Source organism: Mustela erminea, chromosome 2 (assembly GCF_009829155.1).
Source record: "Mustela erminea isolate mMusErm1 chromosome 2, mMusErm1.Pri, whole genome shotgun sequence".
In the NCBI taxonomy this organism is placed as follows: Eukaryota; Metazoa; Chordata; class Mammalia; order Carnivora; family Mustelidae; genus Mustela; species Mustela erminea.
Genome location: NC_045615.1, coordinates 14,705,842 through 14,731,602, shown reverse-complemented (window position 1 = coordinate 14,731,602; position 25,761 = coordinate 14,705,842). Strand labels below are relative to the sequence as shown.

Sequence of the window (25,761 nt, the reverse complement as noted above, 5' to 3'; positions counted from 1 at the left end):
ACCAGGCACAGAAGGATGAGTGTTAAAGGAAACTTACTTATCAGCAAGCTGCTAATTAAGAAAAATCACTGCAGGGGCGCCTGGGTGGCTCTGGGTTAAAGCCTCTGCCTTCAGCTCAGGTCATGATCCCAGGGTCCCCAGTATCGAGCCCCGCATTGGGCTCTCAGCTCCATGGAGAGCCTGCTACCTCCTTTCTCTCTCTGCCTGCTTCTCTGCCTACTTGTGATCTCTCTCTGTCAAATAAATAAATAAAATCTTAAAAAAAAAAAAAAAAAAGAAAAAAAATCACTGCAAAATGTATTATTTTTTTTTTTTGGCAAAATGTATTATTGTACATATTTAGTTTTTATAGTGCCTCTTCTGGATAAAGGTTATTACTTCATTTTCTGTATTTATTATATGAAAACTGTTATTAAATATACAGGGAAGACTTCCTTTATTTCCTTTTCACACAAAAGATTGGATGGGGAAGAATTCTTTATTACTTTCTTTTGTTTTATTAAATTAATAATTATGCGAAAATTGTGGAACAACATATGTTAACAGTTAACATTGCTTACCTCAGGAGAATTAATGAAAAAAGAAGAAATTAACTTCTTTTTGCACATGTCTGTTATTTAACTTCATTACAGTGTTTTTAAAACAACCAATAAAACATGTAGTGATTATAGGAAAAGGTTAAAAATCAATTAATACATATTTGTAGGAAGATTAAGAAAATAATATAAAGGTATGCAATATACGAAGAATCAGCCACTCTAAATTCCTATTGTGTGTCTTTGGCTATGTATAAGCTTTTGTTACTTACTATACAAAACAGGATGTAGATTATGTGAAAATATATTCATAAAACTATATACTTTTTCATTGATATCATGGCCATCTTTCCATATTGACACATACCAATTTATTTTTTACACACTGCATAGAATTTTGAAAACTTTGGCAGGAAACCTTTTTTAAAAATTGAAATATATACAGAGAAAAGTGTCCCAGTTTAATGACTTTTACAAAGTGAAGACACATGTATAACTCTCATCTAGATCAAGATCAGTAATGATGCCAGGGTGTCTGGGTGGCTCAGTAGGATGGGCATCTGCCTTTGGCTCAAGTCATGATCCTGGGGTCCTGGAATGGAGCCCCACATCCTTCAGGACTCCCTGCTCAGTGGAGAGTCTGCTTTTCCCTCTCCCTCTGCTCTTCCCCCTGCTTATGCACTCATGTGTGCTCTCTCCCTCTCAAATAAATAAATAAATAAATATAATCTTTAAAAAAAAAATCAGAAATCATGCTGACCACTGCATTTCTTCAATTGCCTCCCAGTTAATTAACCTTCCTCCTATCCATAGGTAACCACTCATATAGATAAGCTGTGTCTGTTTTTTAACTATTTATAAATTGAATCATATAATCGTGTGTGGCTTTTTTATGTATGTGTCTTTTGGGGAGGACTATATTATTCTTGTGAGATTTATTAATGTAGTTCCGTGTATCAGTGGTATGGTAGTCTTTAGTAGAATGCATAAATCATGATTTTTATGTATTCTGTTGATTTGTGTTTGACTTGTTTCAGATTAGGATTATTATGAATAATGCTTCTGTAGGTCTGTATGTGTACAAGTTGTACATGCCTTTTGCCCCACATTTCTATTGAGTATGTACAGATTTCTGTGCTGTGTATCAAGGAAAGAAATTGCTAGACCATACGGTATCCATATGTTCCCTTTAGTAGATACTGCTCAGTTGTTTCTCATAGTGGCCGTGACATCTTACCCTTCTCTCAAAAGTGTGAGTTCCATATACTCTTTGCCCTTGCCAACACTTGATATTGATGGCTTTTTGTTTGGTTGGTTTGTTTTTGTGTTAGTTTTGATTTTTTGGCTGTTTAAGAACATTTTAAAAGTCTGCCCAGTATTTTATTATGTGAGTAGTCCATAATTTAATCTCCTTTTGATGGGCTTTTTCCTCTTCCTCCACTACAGCACAGCCAGAACCTGGACAGCTCCAATATCTAGTGGGCTCTGTGATCTCTGTGCAGAAGATTCAATACTGAAAGTTTCAGAATATCTGTGTATCCTTTTTTTTTTCTTAACAGATTTTTCTTGAATTTCCTCTTTATGAATAGTGTAGTACCAATATGAAGAATCCATATAAAATAGTTTCATTTTATGACATGAAAACCAATTTTGATTTTATGGTGGTAAATGGTTTTTTTTTTTTTTTCCCACTCTTGTTTAAAGGTAATATAAAAAAGTAGTATAATCTCTGAAACTAGACTTTTGGTGAAAGCGTTGCTAAACAGCCAATTAAATTATCCAGAATAATTTGTATTCTCTTAGAACAAGCATACAGTGCTAGCTGCCAGCACCTGCATCACATAGATCCTCAGTCCACTGGAAAACTACTGTGTGAATTACTTGAGAATGTAATCACTTAGGTTTTGGAAAACTGTTTGACTTTACCCTTTCAAAGTGAAAGGCATTTCCAATCAGAGAAACATGATTCAAACCCCAACCTCTCTTTTAACAAATCTCTCCCCAGTTTCCTCCCATTTTCTTATAACATAGGTTTTTAAAGTATGAAACTCTGGGGGCTTGCTTCTAATGAGTTAAATGTGATTACCAGACCTCCCGCTTCTTCTCATGTTAGGAGGTGTGTTTCTTCCTGATAACTATTCTTCCTGTTGTGCATTATAGTTTTAAACAGGTGTTCGCACACATGGCATTCAGTACCATCCAGTTACTATAAGTAATTCCTTGGGAGAATTTAGATACTGTTAACCCTCTATGATAGCTGAATAATCTTTTGGAAAGTGACTTATGGGCGTATAAGACAGTTTCTTCTTTCCTATTATTCTTTGCTTTTGCCAGTTTCGTGTTGAATTATTCATTTTTGAAATAGCTATAATGACCAGAAGAAGCATGTGATTCTTATACTAGTAAGTTTTAGTCATGCTTCCTTACTTTCACATGTGGAGGTTTTTCCACATTTCTAATTAATTGCCGTCAAGAACTTCTTAGCGGTAACTGAAAACCACTGCTTTATATTCTGTTCATTTTATTTTTTTTAATAAGCCTGTGTCTTAGAAGAATGTCTTTACTTCTTGAGGTTTCTTAAGAGGTCATATTGCAACATAACCTAAAATTCTTCCAATTCTTTGTTATATGTAGTAATAATAATGAGTCTGGAAATGCCTTTATGAATTAACAAATAAGCCAGAAACCTTATTGAAGAGACTGTTTTCAATAATCTCTCCTTTCTTAGGCCCTAAATCGTTCTTCTTAGTGTTGATAATGAATAGCAAAACTTGCTGGCTTGATTTTTTTTTTCTTCCTTCTCAGTATCTGGTAAAAGTTCTAATATTCTAACATTCTCAACCAGGATTGGGCCGGAATGGTGGTCAGAGTACAAATGTAGTCAACTTCCAACTTACAACTATTAATTAGGAATCTCTTCATTTATCTCACATGAACTTGGCTTATGGATTAATTTTAGAGACCACTTTCACATCTTGGTTAATAAAATGCTTTGACCTCCGGTGGATCATTTCTGAGTATATTCCAGCCAGTGCAGTCAGCCTTTACAAAGAAATCTAATATTAGAGAGTTTGTTCAAGTTGCTTCATTACAGATTAACACAGAGAATAAAGGACCCAGTAACCTAGAACCAACAGAACTCGCAGCTTCCCTGGACTTTAAGTACCTGCAATAGCTGTTTCTCTTTCTCCACAGGTATCAGTCAGAGCCGGATCTCTCACTGGCTGTTGCAGCAGGGGTCAGACCTGAGTGAACAGAAGAAAAGAGCATTTTACCGATGGTACCAACTTGAGAAGACAAACCCTGGTAAATATCATTTCCTTATTTTATTGTATCTGAAACAAGACAGATGTAATTAATTACTTTATTAAATCTGTGTGCTGACTGATCTTCACTAAGGTGATTTTATACTTTATTGTTGTTCTTTTTTCGCAAAGAGTACCCTTGTCTACGGCCATACCACCTTGAATGTGCCCAGTCTTGCCCAAAGAGCATTAACTGTAAAACCTAAGCCCTGATTATGCTATTTTTTAGTTTCATGTCTAATACTATCTAGTCATATTCCCCCTTCCTCCAAAGCATCTCTTTGTTTGCAGGTTATATGCTCTTTCTAATGATAGTTTGAAAGACAGGTCGTGATTATCAGTGGCTGTTTTCTTTTTTTCAACTGTATGTACACAAAAGATTCCGCATCTGGGTGGGGTTTTTTGATTTTGTTTTTTTGTTTTGTTTTTTGTAAATGTTATTTTAGTTAGTAATATAAATTCAGTACTTTTATTTAGTTACTGCTATACCCTGTCCGGTGATCTCTGCTAATGATTTTCTATTTCTTTTTTTTTTTTTTTTTAAGATTATTTATTTATTTATTTGACAGAGAGAGAGAGCACAAGTAGGCAGAGAGGCAGGCAGAGAAGGTGGAGAAGCAGGCTCCCTGCTGAGCAGAGGGCTTGATGTGGGGCTTGATCCCAGGACCCTGAGATCAGGGCCTGAGCCGAAGGCAGAGGCTTAACCCACTGAGCCATCCAGGTGCCCTGATTTTCTATTTCTAATTACCTGGGTGATGAGCATGTCTTTGGACATTAGCTGCCCTGATAACTTAGGAAGCAGCAGTAAGTTGGAAAGTAGAATGAAATCTCAAGGAAATTTGAAGGAAATGAAATCATGAAACCTTTATGTCTGAAGTTGCCAGATAGGCAAGATCTATTGTAGGATACTTTTAACAAGTGGTATATAAAGTCTGAAGGTGTGTGGCAGCCTGTCCTTAATCTATACATTGCACAGACTGGTGGCGATGAGCCTGATCTCCAGTTTAGCCTTATGCTTGGAGAACTGTCTTCTGTAACGCTATAGCATTAAAGACTTTGCTTATTTTAGATTAAATCAGCAGTTGGACTATTGCATATAGCATTGACTCTGAAGTGGAAATAATGTTAGAGAAACATGTGGGGGAGGGGTAAGATTTTTTTTTTTAAGATCACATCCCTAATCTGAAAGGCCCAGACAGAACAAAACAGAAGAGACCATATCAGCCTCTCTACAACGAGTTGTTTTTTTTTTAATCTGTCCTGCCCCCCAGTTTCTGTTTTGAAGTGTTTCAGATGTATAGAAGAGTTGAAAGACCAACACAGTGAACATATTTATTCTCTTCTTAGATACAATAATTGTTAACATTTTGCTTTATTTGCCTTATCTCTAAAAAATAAATAAATGAATAAATTTAAAATCTATGTATATATGTATATGCATGTAAACATTCATCTCCTGAAAAAAAGGGTCATCACCTGCATAACCACAGTTCATGGCCACATCTAAGAAAACTAATACTAATTTCATAATATCATCTAACATCTAGTTTATATTCATATTTCTTTAATTGTTACAAGAATTTTTTTTATTAAATAGTATCTGATTTAGGTGGACGGATTGGAATTTGTTGTTATATGTCTTTTTAAACTCTTAAATCTAGTCACTTAAACTTTTTTTTTTTAATAACATAAACTTTTTAAATCATCTAATATTACAGATGTCTGGTATTCTGGATTTTTCTGTTTCCTCTTAGTGTCAGTTAACTTTCTCCTCTATAGCCCCTGTGTTTCCTGTAACCTGGAAGTTAGGTTTAGAGTAGATTCAAGTTAACCATTTTTGGCAAGAACACTTCATAGATTATTTAGAGAGGGCATGTAATGAGGTCACTTTGAAATGCATCAAAATAAAATGGATAAGGAGATGGATAAATAATGTGATAAAGTAAGTGAGTAAAATATTGCATGATTTGAGTACAGATTTTCATCATAAAATTCTTTAATTGTTGCTGTATATGTGTTTGAAAATTTTCACAGTAAAACATTGGGGCAACATGCTTTGTTGGTAACATTTACTTCATATATCAAAAGAGGCATGTCATGTCAGGTTGTAGCACTATCATATGCTAAGTTTGATCATTCGTTAAAGTAATGACCACCAGGTCTTGTCTTTGCAGTTTGTAATAATCTGTAGGGCATCATTTGGCCCCTGGATGGATATCCTCTTCTACAGCAACCTTCTGTCCATGGTCTTAGCACCCATTGATGATGCTTACCTAAATGAGTTATTCCATTGGGGATTGCAAAATGATGATGATCTTATTTAGCATTCCTTTAGCATTTATTAGCTAGCAGTTTTTCTGCAAATAACTTCCATTTTTAGGTATTCTTCTAATGATAGCTAGATATGTAAGCACATCTCTCAAAATAATGACTCTTTTGTTGCTACCATTAGCTTAATGTTCTAAAGCAGCACAATTCAGTGGAAATATAATGCAAATGACACATAATTTAAAAATTATCTAATAGCCACACTTAAAAAATTAAGAGAGAGCTAAAATTAATTTTAATAATGTATTTTATTTAGCAAATATGTATTAAAGCTTCAACATTTAATCAGTACTTTTAAAAATTGTTGAGACCTCTTTCTTTCTCTTTTTTTAAAGTAGGCTCCATACCTAGTGTGGAGCCCAATGTGGGGCTTGAACTCAACCCTAAGATCAAGACCTGAGATGAGATCAAGAGTTGGACACTTAACCGGCTGAGCCCCCCAGGCACCCCCTTTTCTCCCCCCTCTCTCTTCTCTCCCTCCCTCCCTTTCTTCCTTCCTTCCTCTTTTATTTTCTACTGATTTTTTTAAATCTAGTATGTATTTTATACTTGAAGCACATACCATTTCCGATCAACCAAATTTCAGGTCCTCAATGGCCACATGTGGCTAGTGGCTACCATTATTTGACAATCTTAAGCTAAATCATACTTGAAGCAACACTTTAAACTTAGCTCTAAGCAGTCTTTCCAAAGATATCACTTCTCCCATGACTCACACACAGCAAAGCAAATCAGATGGTGAGTAACAAAAACTTGGCACTTGGTCTGCTTAATAGAGCAGCTAATAGCAAAGGGTTGGCTAGGTAAATAAGGTACTGTACCTATGGCTTTCATAAACCTGGTCACTTTGCAGCAGTTGATTGCCATGGTGGGGAGCACCAGTGGGATTGTCAAGATGTTCAAAAATGTATAGGGCAGAACAGTGAAAAATTTGAAGGACAAAAACTAGCCAACTGTGTCAGGCAATCAGCCTCTATAAGAGAAGGGATTCTTTTTTTTTTTTTTTTTTTTGGTCTCTCAGATTTAGCACTTAATATAGTGCCTTGACATATAGTCTAACAAGTTGGTGAGGCTAAATTCTCATTCCCCTGAGATTTCAAGGCTGGGCTCCAATCCCAGGCAGGGACTAGGATACCAGGAAAATGAATTCATCAGAAAACAGAAGGGGACTAAGATGTAGCTCTTAGGCCCCTGCAGCTGATCTGATAGCACTGCCAACTGCAGAATACTGCTATCAGAATCCAGTTTTTAGCTCTGGGTGATATAATGTTTTTCTAAAGCTATTTTATTAAAAAATTATTAAATTTTTATTAAAAATTATTTGTTTTTGATCTTATTTTTTATTTCAGTTTGTCTTGGAACCAGAGTTAGGCTAAACCATCATCAGGAAACTGATGGAAGGTCGAACTAGGGCATTGCAACAGGAAAATGGGAAAGGACTAACAGCATTCATCCAGCTGTTGATGAGGAATTGCTTTCTTTCCTTTTAAGAATAACTTCCCTCTAGGAATTCCTGGCCTGGCTCAGCTGGTGGAACATGGGACTCTCCATCTGGGGTTGTGAGTTCAAGCCCCATGTTGGGTGTATAGTTTATTTAAAAATAAATAAAAAAGAATAAGTTCCCCTGACTGTATGCATTTGGTTTTCAGTGAAGTTTTGCTGATTATCTTTTTTTAAAGGACTTTCTGTTTTTTATTTGTAAACCAAGTCCGTAAGGGTTCTATAGGACATGTTAGCTGAAGAGAAGATGATAATTTGTAATTGTCAGTTGGTAGTTTTCATAGCATCAACAGTAATCAGATATTAGTGACTAAAATTTAATGTTTAGAAGTTACTCCTTGCATTTTTACCTTTATTGTAAGACCTAATTTGATAGAATTCTTTCTAAGTGAGGCTTTGTTGACTTTAAAATAACCTTTGAGGGGTGCCTGGGTGGCTCAATTGGTTGACCCTCTGCCTTTGGCTCAAGTCATGATCCCAAGGTCCTGGGATCGAGCCCCATTTCAGGCTCCTGCTTGGCAGGGAGTCTGCCTCTCCCTATGTCTCCTGCCTGCTTGTGTTCTCTCTCGCTCTCTGTCAAATAAATAAATAAATTTTTAAAAAATAAAATAACCTTTGATTTTAGCTAAAGAATTGTATTGTTTCTTCTCCATGGATACTTTGAAACAGTTCTTCTGTTTGGATCATCTTGATGAACTAAAATTATGTTAGCACCTAAAAATAGCTTATACAGTCATTAGGTGCTTATAGTACATGAGAATCTTCCTTGCAGGTCAGTGCAGAAGTGATTGGAATCTGCCTAATGTCCCTCAGTCACAAACCAGTTAAATAAATGATATGTCTGTACAATGGAACAGTATGGAGGCTATATAGATATTTTTTTAAAGGAGGGTTTTATATGAATTGAATTTATATGTAGTAATATCAAATTCATAAGGGAATAAAGTAAGGTGCAAAACAATAGATCCAGTATACTGTCATTTACATAGAAGGAACACATACATGTATATGCTCATGTAAACATTAGAACATCTCTAGCAGACTGTATTTGGAGCTAAGGAAGGCTCTGTAGAAGCTTTGAGAGACTGGGAATACAAGATGGCAGGGAGATTGTTAACTGTATAACCTTTTGTGTCTTTATGAATTTTGTACTTCCACTATGTATTCAAAAGGTACGTATAAAGTTTCATGGAAAGGAGAAAGGGAGGGAGAAGGGAAAGAAGGAATGGAAGGAATGAGAGAGAGGCAGAAATGAAATTAATCTGCTTTGTTAACAGCTTTCAAGATATAAAAAAACTGAAAAACCTAGGTTTACGTGGTTCAGACCTCCTTATTAATAGGCAGTAATTTTATTTCACAAATTTTGCTTGCTCATTGGAATAAATGTAAATGGTACCGTCCCATTGCTATATTCTGGGGGGGAAATGCAAAATTAAGGAAAATCACAAAACGAAAAAGTACTTTTTTTCTTTTCTCTAAATGTAAGTATTTAGAAAACAAATTAAAAAATGTTTCTACATTCTCTATCTCTATTCTTGGGCTCAGTGCTTTTCTCTCTGTATATCGTCATTGAAGTTCTTCTATTTCTCAACCTCTTCACTCTGGATCTATTTAGATGCAGGATTTTTTTTCTCTCTCTCTTTAAGTGAACTCAGCAAGAAAAATAATAGAGTGGTATTTAGGTTATTTTTACTGATAATCCAATAGATACATTGTAGTTCTCTGATAAACAGACCCATCATTAGAATTTCCCAGCATACCCCAAAGCCTGCCAAGGAGTATGAATAAAATAGACTGATGGAAACTGATCAAATACATTTGTCTTGTTTCTTATGAAAACATTTACAAGAAAATGCCCATTTTTTAAAAGAAATGGGTACTAAATTCAGCATGGTTGACATCAGAAACCCCTTTATTTAATCAAATTAAGCTCAGCAGTCTTTTCCCTTGTCTAATTTAAACATTACTATAGCAGACAGGGTTTGCTGAGTTCCTCTTGGCTCATGGCACTGATTCTGCCTATTTCTAAATTAAACAAATAAAGTTTGCCAGGAGGCTCATACAGCAAACATATGAAGTAAATTTGGAGATCAGAAGTAAAGCCTCCTCCCTTCACTATTGCCGAGTGTCAGAACCTCAGGGAAATCATGTGTGTGACATAGGGGATGATGAAAAATTACTTTTGGAGAAGCTAATTTCTGTGAACAGGATAGTAATGACATGCTTGTAGTCATATTCTGTTAGTTGACTGGCAAAGGCTCACTCAGAAGTAAACCTGATAGGAAAATTATCATATATGCAAAGAGAACATTTATCAAAATTAGAAATCTATCAGCAAATTAGGAAAAGACTTTTTTCCTCTTGAGTTTAGAGTTGCTGGATTAATGTGCAAAGTTTTGTTCTTAATGAGAGCCCAGATACAAGATGGGGAAAAAAATGTTTCTGGAAGGAAAATTACTGTAAGGAGAAACAAAAAGTGGGTTCTTCGTAGCCAATCCAGAAATCCTGTATTTTATTTCAGAGGGGTTTAAAGTTACATTGTTTCTGTATTCTAGTATCTTTGTATTTTTCTGTCAGATTGTATAATTTTGAACCCATTCTTGGATTATTCATTGCTCTCTATCGCTTTAACTAGAGCAAGATTAACTAAGGGTTCTAGAACAAATCTGTGTTTATTGGAGTGTTTCCAGAATGCTGCTTGTGCTATTTTTAAATACTGCTACATTGAAAAAGAAAAAGGAGCAAGGGAAAAAAACCCTCAAAAGTAATGTGATAATATTATGTTTCAAATTCAGTATGTTTACGAGTTTGAAATTACTGAGTTTCCACCCATCTGTGCATAAGTTTCCTTGATTTCTTTTGAAGTATTTTAAAGTAATTTATTTCACCTAAATTTCCTTTGTATAGAAAAACTGTATAATACAGAATATTATAAAGAAAAATAGTTACATGACCAATAAATCCCACTACCATGATTAAGATTCTTTGTATTCTTTTATTTATATCTGTTTATCCCTTAACTAAGAAAAGATGCCATAGTTACAGTGTAACCTACTAATTATAATTTACTCACCTATTCCCTATCCTTCACCCACTAAAGCCCTAAAAATATCCTTTTAACAGAAACCAGGCTTTGAATGAGGGGACCTACTGCCTTGCCCAATCTGTTTTTACCTCTGTCTTGTTCAGCAATGATATCTGCTTGGCTCTGCTTTGGACCTCTTATCATCACTAGTGAGCAAAATTTACATAATGTAACTTAGGTAGATTCCAGAGCCCTTATTATGCTGAAATTCCTGCTTGCATTTAGAAAAGCACCAAAACAAAGACTTTGAAATCCTCCAACCCTCTATTTTCTCCTTATGCCTAAACTTTGTTAACTTTGATGCAAATGCAATGTATATGTAAAACTTTGTTATAAATTCAACATGTAAATGAGTGAGTATGGCTATGTTCCGGTAAAACTTTATTTAAAACTATGGCAGCTGGCCATAGTCTGCCATACATTTAAGCCATGAATCTCTAAAGCATTGTGTGATGACATACTTGTCCATTTGAGGAAGAAGTTAATAATTAAGAAGTTAAATAATTACTTTACATCATATACAATAGGAAATCATGTCTCTATTAAGGGTTTAAACAATAAGAAAACTATAAAAATATTCTGAATGATACAAAGCATATTGACCACAAAAGAAGAGGGTGACAAATGTGCCTACATAAAATTTAAGATCAGAAAGCACACCATAAATAAAAAGACAAACTGGAAAAAAAGTTGCAATCTGTGTGACTAGCAATTGGTATTGTTTCAATACACCAGTAAGATAAATAACTCAAAAGAAAAGACAAAAGATACAAATTCACAAGAAAAGATACATAAAGTTCAGTAAACAAAAGATACTATTTTACCAATAGTGAAATCTCTATATTAAAAGAAATTTTTTTGCCTGCCTAATTTATAAATGTGAAGAATAATACTCATAGTACTCAGTATGTTGGGGAATGTGGGGAAATAAACAACTGGAGATGGTTATAATATCTCATATTTGTTTTATATGATTGTGCAACATATTACCCTACAACTGAGCAGCTAAAAACAGCAAACATTTATTATCTCACAATTTCTGTGGGTGGCAAATCCAGGAGTGGCTTAGCTGAGATGGTTCTGCTCAGAGTTCTCATAAGGTTGTAGTCGAGCTGTGAGACCCTGGACAATCTGCCACTGACCGCTACCATTGAGTGTTGGCAGGCCCCAGTTTCCTTCCTGCCTGTTGCCAGGGATTTCAAGTTCTCTCACATGGACTCCCTGGGTGTCCTTACAATTTGCCACCTGTTTTTCCCCTGAGCAAGTGATCTAAGAGATAGAGGATCTAGAACAGACACCATGGTGTAGTCTGTAATCTAATGGCAAAAGTGACGTATCATCACTTCTTCCACATGTTATTGGTCACACACACACTAATCCTGGTATATCGTATGGGAAGAAACTACACAACAGGGTGAATACCAGGGGCAAGGATTCTTTGTAACCATCTTGGGGGCTAACTACCACATGGCTGTATTGGTAGTGTATGCCTAGGGCCTTATTTCTCCATCTGCTGGGTTATACAGTTTTCTACATGGTTTCTGCTGTGACCGGAATACCCAGAATGGCTTTGTTCCCCTCAACTTTGGCACCTGGGGGTTGGCTGGGCATCTTTCACTCCATGTAGCTAACATGGGCTTCCTTACAGTATTGTAGTCTCAGGTTAGTCATACTTCTTATATGGCAACTTGCTTCCCCCAGAACCAGCGTTACAGAAGATCTAGTTAGAAGCTGCAAAGGGTCTTATGACCTAGCTTCAAACTGTTTCCATTTTCTGCTGTCAAAACATGTCATAGGACCAGCTTAGAATTCAAGAGCATGTTTACCAGGAGGTGTGACTTATTATGAAGGGCCATGTTTGGAACCTTTCCAGAAAGTTAAGCTTTACAGAGTTGATGCTGGCTTATTCTAAAGCTAAGTGAAGTAATATAAACGGACCTGATTCTGGATATACTTTGAAGATAAAATTAACAGGGTTTGCTATGGTCTAGATATATGTTATGTAGGAGAAATAAAGAGGTCAAAGATAAATCTGAGAATTTTGAGTCAAGCAATTTCAAAAATAGAGATGCCATTTACTCAGATGGAAAGGGCTGCAAGACAACAGGTTTGGAGAGGAAGATCAGGATTTGTTAAAATATTGGGCCTCTATATAACAGATTATAAATAACAGATTATATATATGTAGCTATTAGGGGGGGATCTACAAAGAGATCTATATGTAGTAAGGTAGAAATACTACCCAAGGTATTAATTACAAGGTACAATAAATAAGGTATGATTCTTGTTATGAAGAAATAAATACATATTTATTAATATGTGCATTATTCCACATAATTCTAACAATTTCTAACCTGTCTTTCTAGGTCAATGTTAAGAGTTTATATTTTATTCCATAGGCTGTGGGAACTTTTTCAAGGCTTTTGGTCAGTGGAATGCTATGATCATAATTATGCTTTGGGAAGATGAATTTAACAATATACAGAATGAAGGAACAGTGGGAAATCCAGGGACTGAAGTCTGTGAACACATACCAAGTTATATTTAAATACTTTGAAATAAGTCTACAGAGGTCAGAGACAATGTTGGGTTTTTTGTTTTTTGTTTTGTTTTTTGGGTTTTTTCCCCCCTAGCTTCTAACCTAGAGCAAGCCAAAAAAAAGTGGGGGGGGGGTGTTGATGAATGGTGAACTAATGAATACATATGTCATCAGCAGTTCATTGTTTGAGAAAAGGCTAGTCTAAATTAATAAAATTCCTAATTACATTTCCCCCCATTGCTTTTATTACATTCAGGAGGTAACAGAAAACAGTATAGCTTTTACACGTAGTAGACCTATGGAGATCTGACTTTAGTTAACTAGTAGACTAAAATAATGTCAAATACTATTTACTGTCTTTGATGCGACATTTGACTTTTTTTTCTTTGAGAGTTTACAACAATTAGGGTTATTTTAAATTCATCTCCTATCTGCATACATTCTTTAACGGCTCCATTTTCTTAGTAAGAAGAGTCCTTTGAATGGTAATGAAAAGTTCTGATCATATAGTATATATTGTTCAAAAGAGTTAAAACTGTCAGAAATTTCAAGAAAGATTTTTCAGAAGGTACTCTAAGTTGTCATTGGTCCAAAGACCATACTTCCCTTTTTCCCTAAAGAGAGATTTTGGGCTTAGTTTCAAAAGATGACATAAACAAAGATAAAAGACAAGTGACCCCCCCCCCCCCAAAAAAGACATTTTAAAGTAATTAATGATAAACTTTTTAAGGAAAAGTTTTTGTCCCTTTGGATTTTTGTTTGGGTCAATTATTTTTCCCCCAAACTGCAAACTGCTTCAGTACCCATAGCCTGTGGCATAAAGAGTAGGCAATGGTTTCAAGGCAACAGTTTGCACTGGCATGGGGCAGGCACTGTGAGAGGCCCAGGGAACTTTTTTTTTTTTTTTAAATGTAAATATCAAATGTATTTGGCTTGCAGTTTCCAATGGAAGGACAAAAATTTATTGTTGTCGAGTTCATGATTATATTTGTCATTGGTTTTAGTAAATTGCAAGATATTTGCTAAAAATGTCTTGTTTATTTCAGGGGCTACACTAAGTATGAGACCAGCCCCCATTCCAATAGAGGACCCAGAGTGGAGACAAACACCTCCCCCAGTCTCTGCCACATCTGGCACCTTCCGACTACGACGAGGGAGTCGATTTACCTGGAGAAAGGAGTGCCTGGCTGTAATGGAAAGGTACATGTGTCCTTTCCCATGAGCAATCTCCCAACCTTAGGAAAGAGAGAAACCTTAGATAGATTTGGGACAGTTTCATTTCAGACAAGTAATTTGGGATCTAGGTTCTATCTCTAAATGTATTTTGGAATATTATAAATGTATATTATTGAAATAAGATGATCTTACCATTGAGAAGTCAAAAACTGGACTTAGCATCTGTGAATATAACTTAATAGTGTTCTCAGTAATTTCAGAAACTTTAGAAGAATTTTTTAATTTAAATCTTTATATTGTATTTTAGAAACACTCTTCAAAGTCTTATTTTCATCAAAAATATTGAATACTTACATAAGAGTCCACTAAAATTTTACTTCTTTCAATCAGGAGTGTGGCTTAAATAAGCTTAGTCCCAAGGGTTCGAAATACATGTTTTTACTTTGATTTGGTAATTTATCTTTTGACTCTAGTACCAGTATCTGATCCATAGTAAGTACTCAGTATGTTTTAGACCGGAATTAGGCCTTAGCTTCAGTTTTCCTATCTGAAATAGTATAAATTAATTAAATATGATTATTAAGTGTTCAGTATATTTAGGGTGATCCTGTAGTAGAATTACCCTTTTAGTCTCCTACCTATAAGTAATGTGTATGGAATTTTGTTTCAATGAAGAGTTTTATATTCAATAAGGTAATGTTTTCTGTTAGAAAAGTATTTACTTAACCTGGTGATTCACAGACCTGTACCCCTGGGGATAAAAATATATGTTTATAAAAAATAAAAAATTAAATAAATAAATTTAAAAAAAAAAGAAAAGTATTTACTTCCTAAGATTAAATATAGAGAAAAAGAATATATTAGGCAAGGGTAAAAACAATTGGATTTTCATATTGAGATTTCTCAATAATTTAAATAATGGAAAAGAATGGAATTGAATGTTTAAAACTGGGTTTAACTTCTAAGGTAACATAAAATACATATTTACATTGAACCAGTTTCACTTTTTTCCCCAGTTATCTAATATGACTTGTCGAATGGCAAACTGGAAAGAGCATTTGACTTATAGAGTCAAAGACCTGAAACCCTGGTTTGGCTTTGGCGTTTAACCAGCTATGCAACTTTGTACAGGTCACAACTCTGAGCAGTAACTTCATCATCTATAAAATGAAGTTTTTCAGTAGCTACTGGTGAACCATATGTCATCCGGGACTTTTGCCATCTCTCTTTCTGCCTCTTTTCTGATTATCTCCCAGCTCATTAGACATCACTACCTGAAGTAGACAGAGATTGAAAATGTAAAAGTTGAGGCCTGGGTTTTTGTTCTTGTGATTTGGTTGAAATTAAAAAGTTTGCTTAAAGAGACTGTAGATTATTCATTGATGTTATATGTTGCTTTCCTTAGTTTCTTTATTGTAAGTTCTAGTAGAGGCCATTCATTGAATAATGAATCCTTATATGCTTAAGCAGTTAAAGTAGAAGAGTAAGACTTTTTCGTCCCAGAGCCCTGACATTTAAAATCTGCTTTATTTTTCTCTGTTAGAAACTGTGATTGTTTCAGAAAATTTCTTCAGAACTTACTATATAACAGAAATGAATTTAAATAATATCAATCTTAAATTATTTGCAGCATTATCTATTTTCCACCCAGGTACAAAACAAGCTTTGGTTTTAAGTTCTGATTTTGCTACTGATTCTGCCATTTAATTTTTTCATGACGATACCAATACACATTTATCACATAATGTCAGTATGAGATCAGATTAATGTTAAAATTGATAATATTAATAATGAAAGGTGATATTCCTAATACATTTTCAAAATTGAACCTCGTTTCCAAAGCAACCAAAGTGCCCACAGAATCACACTGATCAAATATCAGTTACAAAGATATTGAGGCTGCCAGTGACTCTTGATCTTGGCTCCAGTCTTGATCTCAGGGTTTTGAGTTCAAGCCCAGCCCCACGTGGCTAGCATGGAGCCCACTTTAAAAAGAAAAAAGATATGAGCACTTACCCTGTGTAAAACTCTCATTTAATCTTAATTTTCACCTTTTAACCTTCATTTTAATTAATAAATGCCTTTAATCCAGGAATTGGTTATCTTTGGTTTTATTTTATCTTACGTGGCTCAACCAGTAAGAAAGTATGTAGTTTATTCCAGTAGTTGCAAAAATGCAAAAGCCTCTCAGAGTATTTTAATAGCAGTAGATCATGGTATGATTTCATTCTGTGAAAGTGGAACTTTTTATTTTCTAACATGGAATATAAAATTCTCTGGCAATGCATGATGTTTTTCAGTACACTGAATTGGTGGATAAATACACATGCATAGACTATAAAGCCAGCAAACTTGTAGGCTTACTCAAATATATTAGTATAAGTCAAAAATTATTCATTCTTCATACCATACACCAAACAAGTTTCGAATGAATCAAAAAAAGTGAATCCGTATAAAATAATAGAAGAAAATACAGGTCCCCTGGAAATGGTAAAATTTTTCCTAACTAGAACTCAAAATCCAAAATATGGGAAAGGATCGATAAATTTGATTATTTACATTAAAAGAAAAGCTTTGGGGAGAAAAATATCTATAAACAAGGTAAAAATAAAAAAGAAAAAGAAAAATTGGAAAAAGTATTTGCTTCATATTATTATCTGTGATATATAAACAACTTTTAAAAGAGAAAGAAGACCACTAACTCTGTAGAAACTAGATACCTGCAGAAAAACAAATGCAGATGCCTCTTAAACATAAAAAAGAATGTTCAGTTTAACTCATAGTAAGAGAAAGAAGTATATTAAAATTATACTGAGACACTATTCTTCTCCTATCACATTGGCAAAAATCCAAAGGTTCCATAACATTATTTTATTGATTGAGCTGTAGGGAAATGGGCACTCTCATACACGGCTTGTGGGAATGCAAAGTGTAACAACTTCCATGGACAGGAATTTGATAGTATTGGGGGACAGTTACCCACGGATTTGCCCTTTGTCTCAGCATTCTCACTTCTAGAAAATGATCCCAGAGATAAACTGACAGAAGTGTAAGTACAGCATCCCTGTTTGCAATAATATCAAAATATTGAGTACAACCTGTGTGTCTATCAGTAGTGGACTAGGTGAATAAATTACAGTGAATTATACGTTGAATGCCCAGGCTCAAATAATAGAGTGCTACACAGCAGCAAAGGGAATGAGTTTTCCTTTCTACAGAATGAAAATCATACTGTGTCCTTCTGTACTATCACTATGAAATATTTTGTAAGGCTTTTTCACATTTTTCTATCCATCAGAATGAATACTTTTTATATACAGTGATCTTCAGAATATAATGTTTAAAAAAGCAGTGTCAGTTGTATATAGTAGGCTATCATTTATGTGTTTCCTTATAATTTGTTTTAAGATGAAGGAGTACACCATAAAATAAATAAAATGGTTACCAATAGAAGAGAAAAAAACACAGATTGGAGGGAACAAGAATAGAAGCTCAACTCGTCTAAATATACCATGTTTTCACATTGTAACCATATAGATATTTTATGTAATTATAGAACAAGATTACTTTGAAATGGGGGTAAGGTGACCCCTAAAAAAAACTAAACGGAAACAAAAGTATGACCTAAACATTCATGAACTGTGTTGAATAGCTTTATAACACAGTATGTTGACTATGCGTCTTGGTGGGATATAGCTTAGGAATAAAAAGAACTACAAAAAAATCTTACCTTGCTTTTACTAATGTTGGTAATATTGATAATGTTATTCAGGTACTATTTTTATTTGTGTAGATACAGATATAGGTAAGACAATCATAGTGTTATTAGGAATCAAGTTTTTCAGTGTAGAACATATAAACATAAAATAAGTAAATCACTATAATCTTTTGTGTATGTGTGTGCATACAGAAATTTATCGTTTGTATTTTTTAATAACAGCCTTATTGAGATACAGTTCACCTAATTAAAATGTACTACTCAGTGCTTTTTAGTGTACTTACAATTATGCAACTATCACCACAATCACTTTTAGAATATTCTCTTCAACCCCCAAAAAACTCGTGTACCCAGTAGCAGTCCCTCCTTTCTCCCCCATCCTTCCCAACCCTAACCATTAATCTGCTTTCCCTGTATATAGATTTGGCCAGTCTGGACATTTCATATGAATGGAATCAAACAAACCTGGCTGTTTTTGACTCACTTCTTTCACTTAGTATAATGTTATCAGGGTTCATCCATGTTGTAGGTCATTTCAGTATTCTATTTCTTTTTGTTGCCAAAGAACAGTCCATTCTATAGATATGCTATATTTTATTCATTCTTTCATTTATATTTGTTTCATTATTTATGATGATTTCATTCATTTATTCACTCATAATTTATTCAGTCATCAATTGTTAGACATTTGGGGTTGTTTCCACTTTTTATCTATTATTGGTAATGCTGCCATCAATGAAATTTGTGTACTAAGCGGAATTGCTGGGTCATATGGTGACTGTGTTCAACCTTTTCAGAAACTGCCAGACAGTTTCCAAAGCATATATACCATTTTACATTCCATTGAGCACCATATGATGGTTCCAGTTTCTCACCAGCATTTGTTTTGCTGTCTTACTGGTTCTAATCTTCCTAGTATGTGAACAAGTAGATTTTCACTGTGGTTGTTATTTGCATTTCTCTAACCAGTGATGATGATTATCTTTTCATATGCTTATTGGCTATTTCTGTTTCATCTTTGGAGAAATGTCTATTCAGATCATTTGCTCATTTTTTAAATTGGGTTGTCTTTACATTCATTTGTAAGTATTCTTTATATGTTCTAGATAGGGGTTCCTTATAAGATACATGTTTCAAATACTTTTTTTTGTACCTTGACATTTTATTTATTTATTGAATTTTTAAAATTTAAATTCAGGGGGCGCCTGGGTGGCTCAGTGGGTTAAGCCTCTGTCTTGGGCTCAGGTCATGATCTCAGGGTTCTGGGATCAAGCCCCACATCAGGCTCTCTGCTCAGCAGGGAGCCTGCTTCCCCTTCTCTCTCTGCCTGCCTCTCTGCCTACTTGTGATCTCTCTCTCTCTTTTAAATAAATAAATAAAATCTTTAAAAAAATTAAATTCAGTTATTAATATGTAATGCATTACTAGTTTTGGAGGTAGAGGTCTGTGATTCATCAGTCTTACATAACACCCAATGCTCATCACATCACGTGCCCTCCTTAATGTCTATCACCCAGTTACCCCATCCTCCTACTACTCCTCCCCTCCAGCAGCGCTCAGTTTGTTTCCTGTGATTCGGAGTCTCTTAGGCTTTGTCTTCCTCTCTGATTTCATCTTGCTTTATTTTTTTCCTCTCTTTTCCTATGATCCTCTATTTTGTTTCTTAAATTCCACATATAAATGAGATCATATGGTAATTGTCTTCCTCTGATTGACTTATTTTGTTTAGCATAATACCCTCTAGTTCCATCCACATCATTGCAAATGGCAAGATTTCATTTTTTAATGGCTGACTAATATTCCATTATTTATATAGACCACGTCTTCTTTTATCCATTCATCTAATGATGGACATCTGGGCTATTGTGGACATTGCGGCTATAAACGTTGGGGTGCAAGTGCCCCTTCAGATCACTACATTTTTATCTTTGGGGTAAATACCTACCAGTGCCATTGCTGGGTCATAGGGGAGCTCTATTTTCAACTTTTTGAGGAACTGCCATATTGTTTTCCAAGGGGCTGTACCACCTTGCATTCCAACCAACAGTGTAAAAGGGTTCCCCTTTCTCTGCATCCTCACCAATCTGTCATCTCCTGACTTGTTAATTTTAGTCATTCTGACTGTTGTGATGAAGCAGTATCTCATTGTGGTTTTGATTTGTATTTCCTTGATGCCATGTGATGTAGAGCATAATTTCGTGTGTCTGTCGGCCATTTGAATATCTTCTGTGGAGAAAAGTCTGTTCATATCTTCTGCCCATTTCTTGATTGGATTATTTGTTCTTTGGGTGTTGAATTGGATAAATTCTTTATAGATTTTTGGTACTACCCCTTTATCTGATACATAATTTGCAAATATCTTCTCCCATTCTGTTGTCTTTTGGTTTTGTTGACTGTTTTCTTTGCTGTGCAAAAACTTCTTATCTTGATGAAATCCCAATAGTTCAGTTATGCCTTTGTTTCCCTTGCCTTTGGAGATGTGTCTAGCAAGAAGTTGCTGCAGTTGAGGTCACAGAGGTTGGTACCTGTGTTCTCTTCTAGGATTTAGTTACTAGGTATTAGTTCTTCTTTTAATATTTGGTGAAATTCCCCTTGGGAAGCCACCCAGTCCTGGACTTTTTATTTTTGGGGAGGTTTTTGATTACTACTTCAACTTCCTTGCTGGTTATGGGTCTGTTCAGGTTTTCTGTTTCTTCCTGTTTCAGTTTTGGTAGTTTATATGACTCTAGAAATGCATCCATTTCTTCCAGATTGTCCAATTTGTTGGCATAGAGTTGCTCATGATGTGTTCTTATAATTGTTTGTATTTTTTCGTTTTGATCTTTCCTCTTTCATTCATGATTTTATTTATTTGAGCCCTTTTCTTTTCTTTTTGATAATTCTGGCCAGGGATTTATCAATTTTATTAGTTCTTTCAAAGGACCAGCTCCTGGTTTTGTTGATCCCTTGTACTGTTCTTTTGATTTCGATTTCATTGATTTCTGTTCTAATCATTACTAATTCTCTACTCCTGCTGAGTTTAGCTTTATTTGCTGTTTTTCTCCAGCTTCTTTAGGTATAAGGTGAGTTAGGTTGTATATTTGAGAACCTTCCTGTTTCTTAAGAAAGGCTTGTATTGCTGTATACTTCCCACATCTCAAAGGTTTTGAACAGTTGTGTTTTCATTTTCATTCGTTTCCATAAACAGATTTATTTATATATTTATTTGACAGAAAGAGAGAAAGCAAGCACAAGCAGGGAGAGTGGCAGATAAAGGGAGAGGGAGAAGCAGGCTCCTCACTGAGCAAGGAACCCAATGCAGGGTTCGATCCCAGGACCCTGAGATCACGACCTGAGCTGAAGGTAGATGCTTAAGCTACTGAGCCATCCAGGTGCCCCCGTTTCCATGAATTTTTTAAAATTTTCTTTGATTTCCTGGTTGACCCATTCATTCTTTAGTAGGATATTCTTTAGCTGCCATGTTTTTGAGTTCTTTCCAAATTTCCCCTTGTGATTGAGTTCAAGTTTCAAAGCATTGTGGTCTAAAAATATGCAGGAAATGATTCCAGTCTTTTGGTTCCATTTGAGACCTGATTTGTGACCCAGTATGTAGTCTATTCTGGAGAATTTTCGAAGTGCACTGGAGAAGAATGTGTATTCTGTTACTTTAGGAAAAAATGCTCTGAATATACCTGTGAAGTCCATCTGGTCTAGTGTGTCATTCAAAGCCCTTGTTTCCTTGTTGATCTTCTGTGTAGATGATTTGTCCATTGTAGTGAGTGGGGTGTTAAGTCCCCTACTATTACTGTATTATTATCGATGTGTTTCTTTAATTTTGTTATTAATTGGTTTATATAATTGGCTGCTCCCATGTTAGGGGCATAAATATTTATAATTATTAGATCTTCTTGTTAGATAGACCATTAATTGTGATATAGTATCTTTCTCTTATTGCAGTCTTTGGATTAAAATTTAATTTGTCTGATATAAGGATTGTCACCCCAACTTTCTTTTGATGTCCATTAGCATGATACATGGTTTTCCATCCCCTCACTTTCAATCTGGAGGTATCTTTTTGTCTAAAATGAGTCTCTTGCAGACAACACAGTCTGATGCACATGGATTCCAAATATTTTCTCCCATTCTGTGGATAGTCTTTTCATATTCTCAGTGATGACCTTTGGAGCATGCAAGCTTTTAATTTTCATGAAGTGCAGTTTATTTTCTCATCTGCTTTTTGTACCTTTATTATCTTATTTAAGAAAGTTGTGCCTAAATCAAAGCACGGGATTTACTTTTGTGTTTTTTTTCCCAAGCATTTTATACTTTTAACTCTTACATTTAGGTCTTTGATCCATTAGAGATAATTTTTGCATATTATGTGAGGTAGGGACCCTACATCATTCTTTTGCATGTGGATATCCAGTTTTCCCATACTGTTGAAAGAACTGTTCTTTTCCCAGTGATTACTCTTGGCACCCTTGTCAAAAATCAGTTGACTGTAAATTTGAGGGTACTCTTCAGTTCTCTTCTGTTCCATTGATCTATATACCACACTGTTATAATTACTGTTTTATGATAGTAAATTTTGAAATCTGGATATAAGAATTTTCCACTTTCTTCTTTTTGAGGATTATTTCAGGTATTCTGGATCCTTTGTATTTTCATATGAATTTTAGGATCAGCTTGTCAACTTCTGCTGAGAAGCCAGCCATAATTTTGGTGGGAAATCCTAAAATCTTGAATGTGAATTAGAAATAATAATGTGAATTTGAAAAAAAAAAGGAGGGGTGTACTTTCCATCTTTACTTACTCAAAAAGCCCATAGACAACGATCAGCCTAAATAAGGAGGCCTGGGGCCCAGACTGTGGTCATAGGTACCATTAACACTCCTTGGATTGATTGTAGACTTGGAACAAGAAATGTACATCATAAGACCAAGAACTTGTTAAAGCAAGAAAGCCATTATAGATAGGTGAGTGACATCAAAAGGACTCAGGAGCTAACTTGAAGAGCCTCCCCTTATCCAAAGATGGAAATAATTTGAACATTAGTAGTAATACCAGTGGTAATAGATTGAAGCCCAGCAAACTCATTAAAAATCCGTATGTGATAAAGATACTAAAAAAAAATTATTGGTCACACCTAAAGAATGTTAGAGACTAAATGTTAGAGACCAACTAAATTTCAGAGTGGTAAAAGGAAAGAACTGAGCCTTTAATTGTGTTTTGTGTATGAACTTTATCACTAATGAACAAAAAAGGCTTTCTTTAATGAAGGATGTCCAACTAATAAATGAAAAAGGAATAATATAATTATAGTGTCATCATTTTGTAAACTCCTAATGAAATAATAGATCTGACAATGATCATGAATAGCTGTTAACAAAGACAACCAGGCAATATGTACCTCTTGGAGGATGTAAATACCACCACCCACATGGAGTGCTTTTCTAACAAAATTGAAGCTGAAACAAATCAAGCCTCTATGTCCAGCTCCAGGTGTGTAGGAGATATGGAACAAAGTTCTGTTAAATCATACTATGGGTAATTCAGATCAACAAAGTTCATGATGTGAGAGACCCTAAGAACATAATAACTAAGTTTCTTCAAGTTTTTTTAATACATTAACTAGTTGAGGAAATTTGAACACTGTATAAATGGTGATTCTTGTTTCAGTTATGATAATGGTTGCTTTTATGTAATTGGTGGTACATTTATAAAAATTTAGAGTTCTTGTCTTTTAGAAAAATATAATATGAAATGATACGTTATCTTTCATTTACTTCAGTGTAACACAAAGTGGAAAGGCAGAGGCAAGGGTGTGGATAAAACAAAGAATGTACTATAAGTTGATGGTTTCTGTAGCCTGGTAATGTTTATTTGGGAGTTCATGATACAGTTTTCTCTCTCTATATATATATATATGTATCTATCTATCTATATATATATATACATACACACACACACCATATATATATGGTGTGTGTGTGTGTGTGTTAAGGATCTAAATCTTAGATCAAACTTCATGGAATTATGAGAAATGAAAAGTCTTAATTATCACAAAAACTCAACTACAGAGTGTTATCTAATAATAGCATTTTCTTTAGTAAATGAGTGTGACTCTACAATGTGATCGTGAACGTAAATAATTCCTGCAGTCTTGAGTTTACAATCAGGTTAGAGACACAGACATTAATCAGATAATCACAAAAATCAAGGTAAAACTGTAATAGTAATATGTGTTTGAAAGGAAAGTTTCACCATGGTGTGACATCTTATAATATGGGATGTGGTAAGAGTTGCTTAGGTATAAGGAAAGAGCAAATATTGCAGGTAGAGAGAAGAGTTGTAATCAAATAGAACTGCACGGTCTGATATGGTGGCGATGAGTATCTATTTAAATTTAAATTACTTAAAATGAAATAAAATTTAAAATTCAGTTCCTCAGTCACACTAGCCACATTTTAAGTGTCCAGTAGTCATATATGGCTGCTGATTATAGTTTTAGACAGTATTTCTATCACAGAAAATTTTATATGGAATATTTCTCATTGTAGAAAATTTTTTTAGACAGCTCTGATACAGAACAACTGTATCTCATCCCCAGTCGAAAAAATAATGGTTATGTTTGCCCCATAATGATTTGCTTTTGTTTTTCTTTTTACTCAAAGTCATAAGGCAAAGAGAAATATAAATTAAAAACCAAATATTAAGTCCACTGAAATATTTTAGAAAGCTTTCTATATGACGGTTATAGAAACAGATAAATATTTCACTAGTTCCCATATGATTATTTTACTTCTGCATCCTTTCCCACATCTCACCCTGCTTTTCAGAGTGTATGATTTAATAATTTATTATTTATAATGATTGGATTTTTTCTTTATTAGCATTCATTTACTCACTCATTCATTCATTCATTCATTTACCTGTTTATCAAATGTATTTTTACACACTGCATTTGGTGGCTGTGTCTTTTGGGTCTCTTAGTTTGTAACGGTTCCTCACACACATGCACACCTTTTGTTCATGCTGTTTATTTAACCCACTGAGCCACCCAGGTGCCCCAATGCTGTTTATTTGTTAAAGACACTAAGGCAGGTCCCTGGGTGGCTCAGTTGGTTAAGCGGCTACCTTCAGCTCAGGTCATGATCCTGGAGTCCTGGGATTGAGTCCCACCACATCAGGCTCCCTACTCAGCAGGGTCTCTGCTTCTCCCTCTGACCGTCTCCCCTCTCATGCTTTCTCTCTCTCTTTCATTCTCTCTCTCACATAAATAAATAAAATCTTTAAAAAAACTGTTAAGGCATTTGTCATATTGAATTTCCCACAGTTTAAGTTTGGCCAGTTACATCCTCATATGTGTCTCTTAACATGACCTCATATTTTCTGTAGATTGGTAGTTGGATCTAGAGTCCTCATTAGATTCTAATTTAGCTCTTTTGGCACATAACTGCTACTTTGTTCTTCACAGTACATCATAGAAGGATGCACATTATGTCTGCTTGTCCCATTTTTAGTAACTATAAGATTAATCATGGGATTCAGTGCTGTCATCTTGATCCACTTATTAGAAAGTTCCCCATTTAGTG

The 25,761-nt window shown here is 34.8% G+C and overlaps 1 protein-coding gene across 9 annotated transcripts in view; it reads left to right on the top strand.

Annotated features, from left to right (window-relative positions):
* Positions 1 to 25,761, top strand: part of HMBOX1 (homeobox containing 1) — a 189,804-nt gene that overhangs the window by 124,859 nt on the left and 39,184 nt on the right. For all 9 annotated transcript variants that reach the window (XM_032332292.1, XM_032332289.1, XM_032332291.1 and 6 more), the window contains exons 5-6: positions 3,732 to 3,842; positions 14,340 to 14,493. In XM_032332292.1, the coding sequence (XP_032188183.1) occupies positions 3,732 to 3,842; positions 14,340 to 14,493 (265 nt within the window). The remainder of the gene's footprint in view (positions 1 to 3,731; positions 3,843 to 14,339; positions 14,494 to 25,761) is intronic.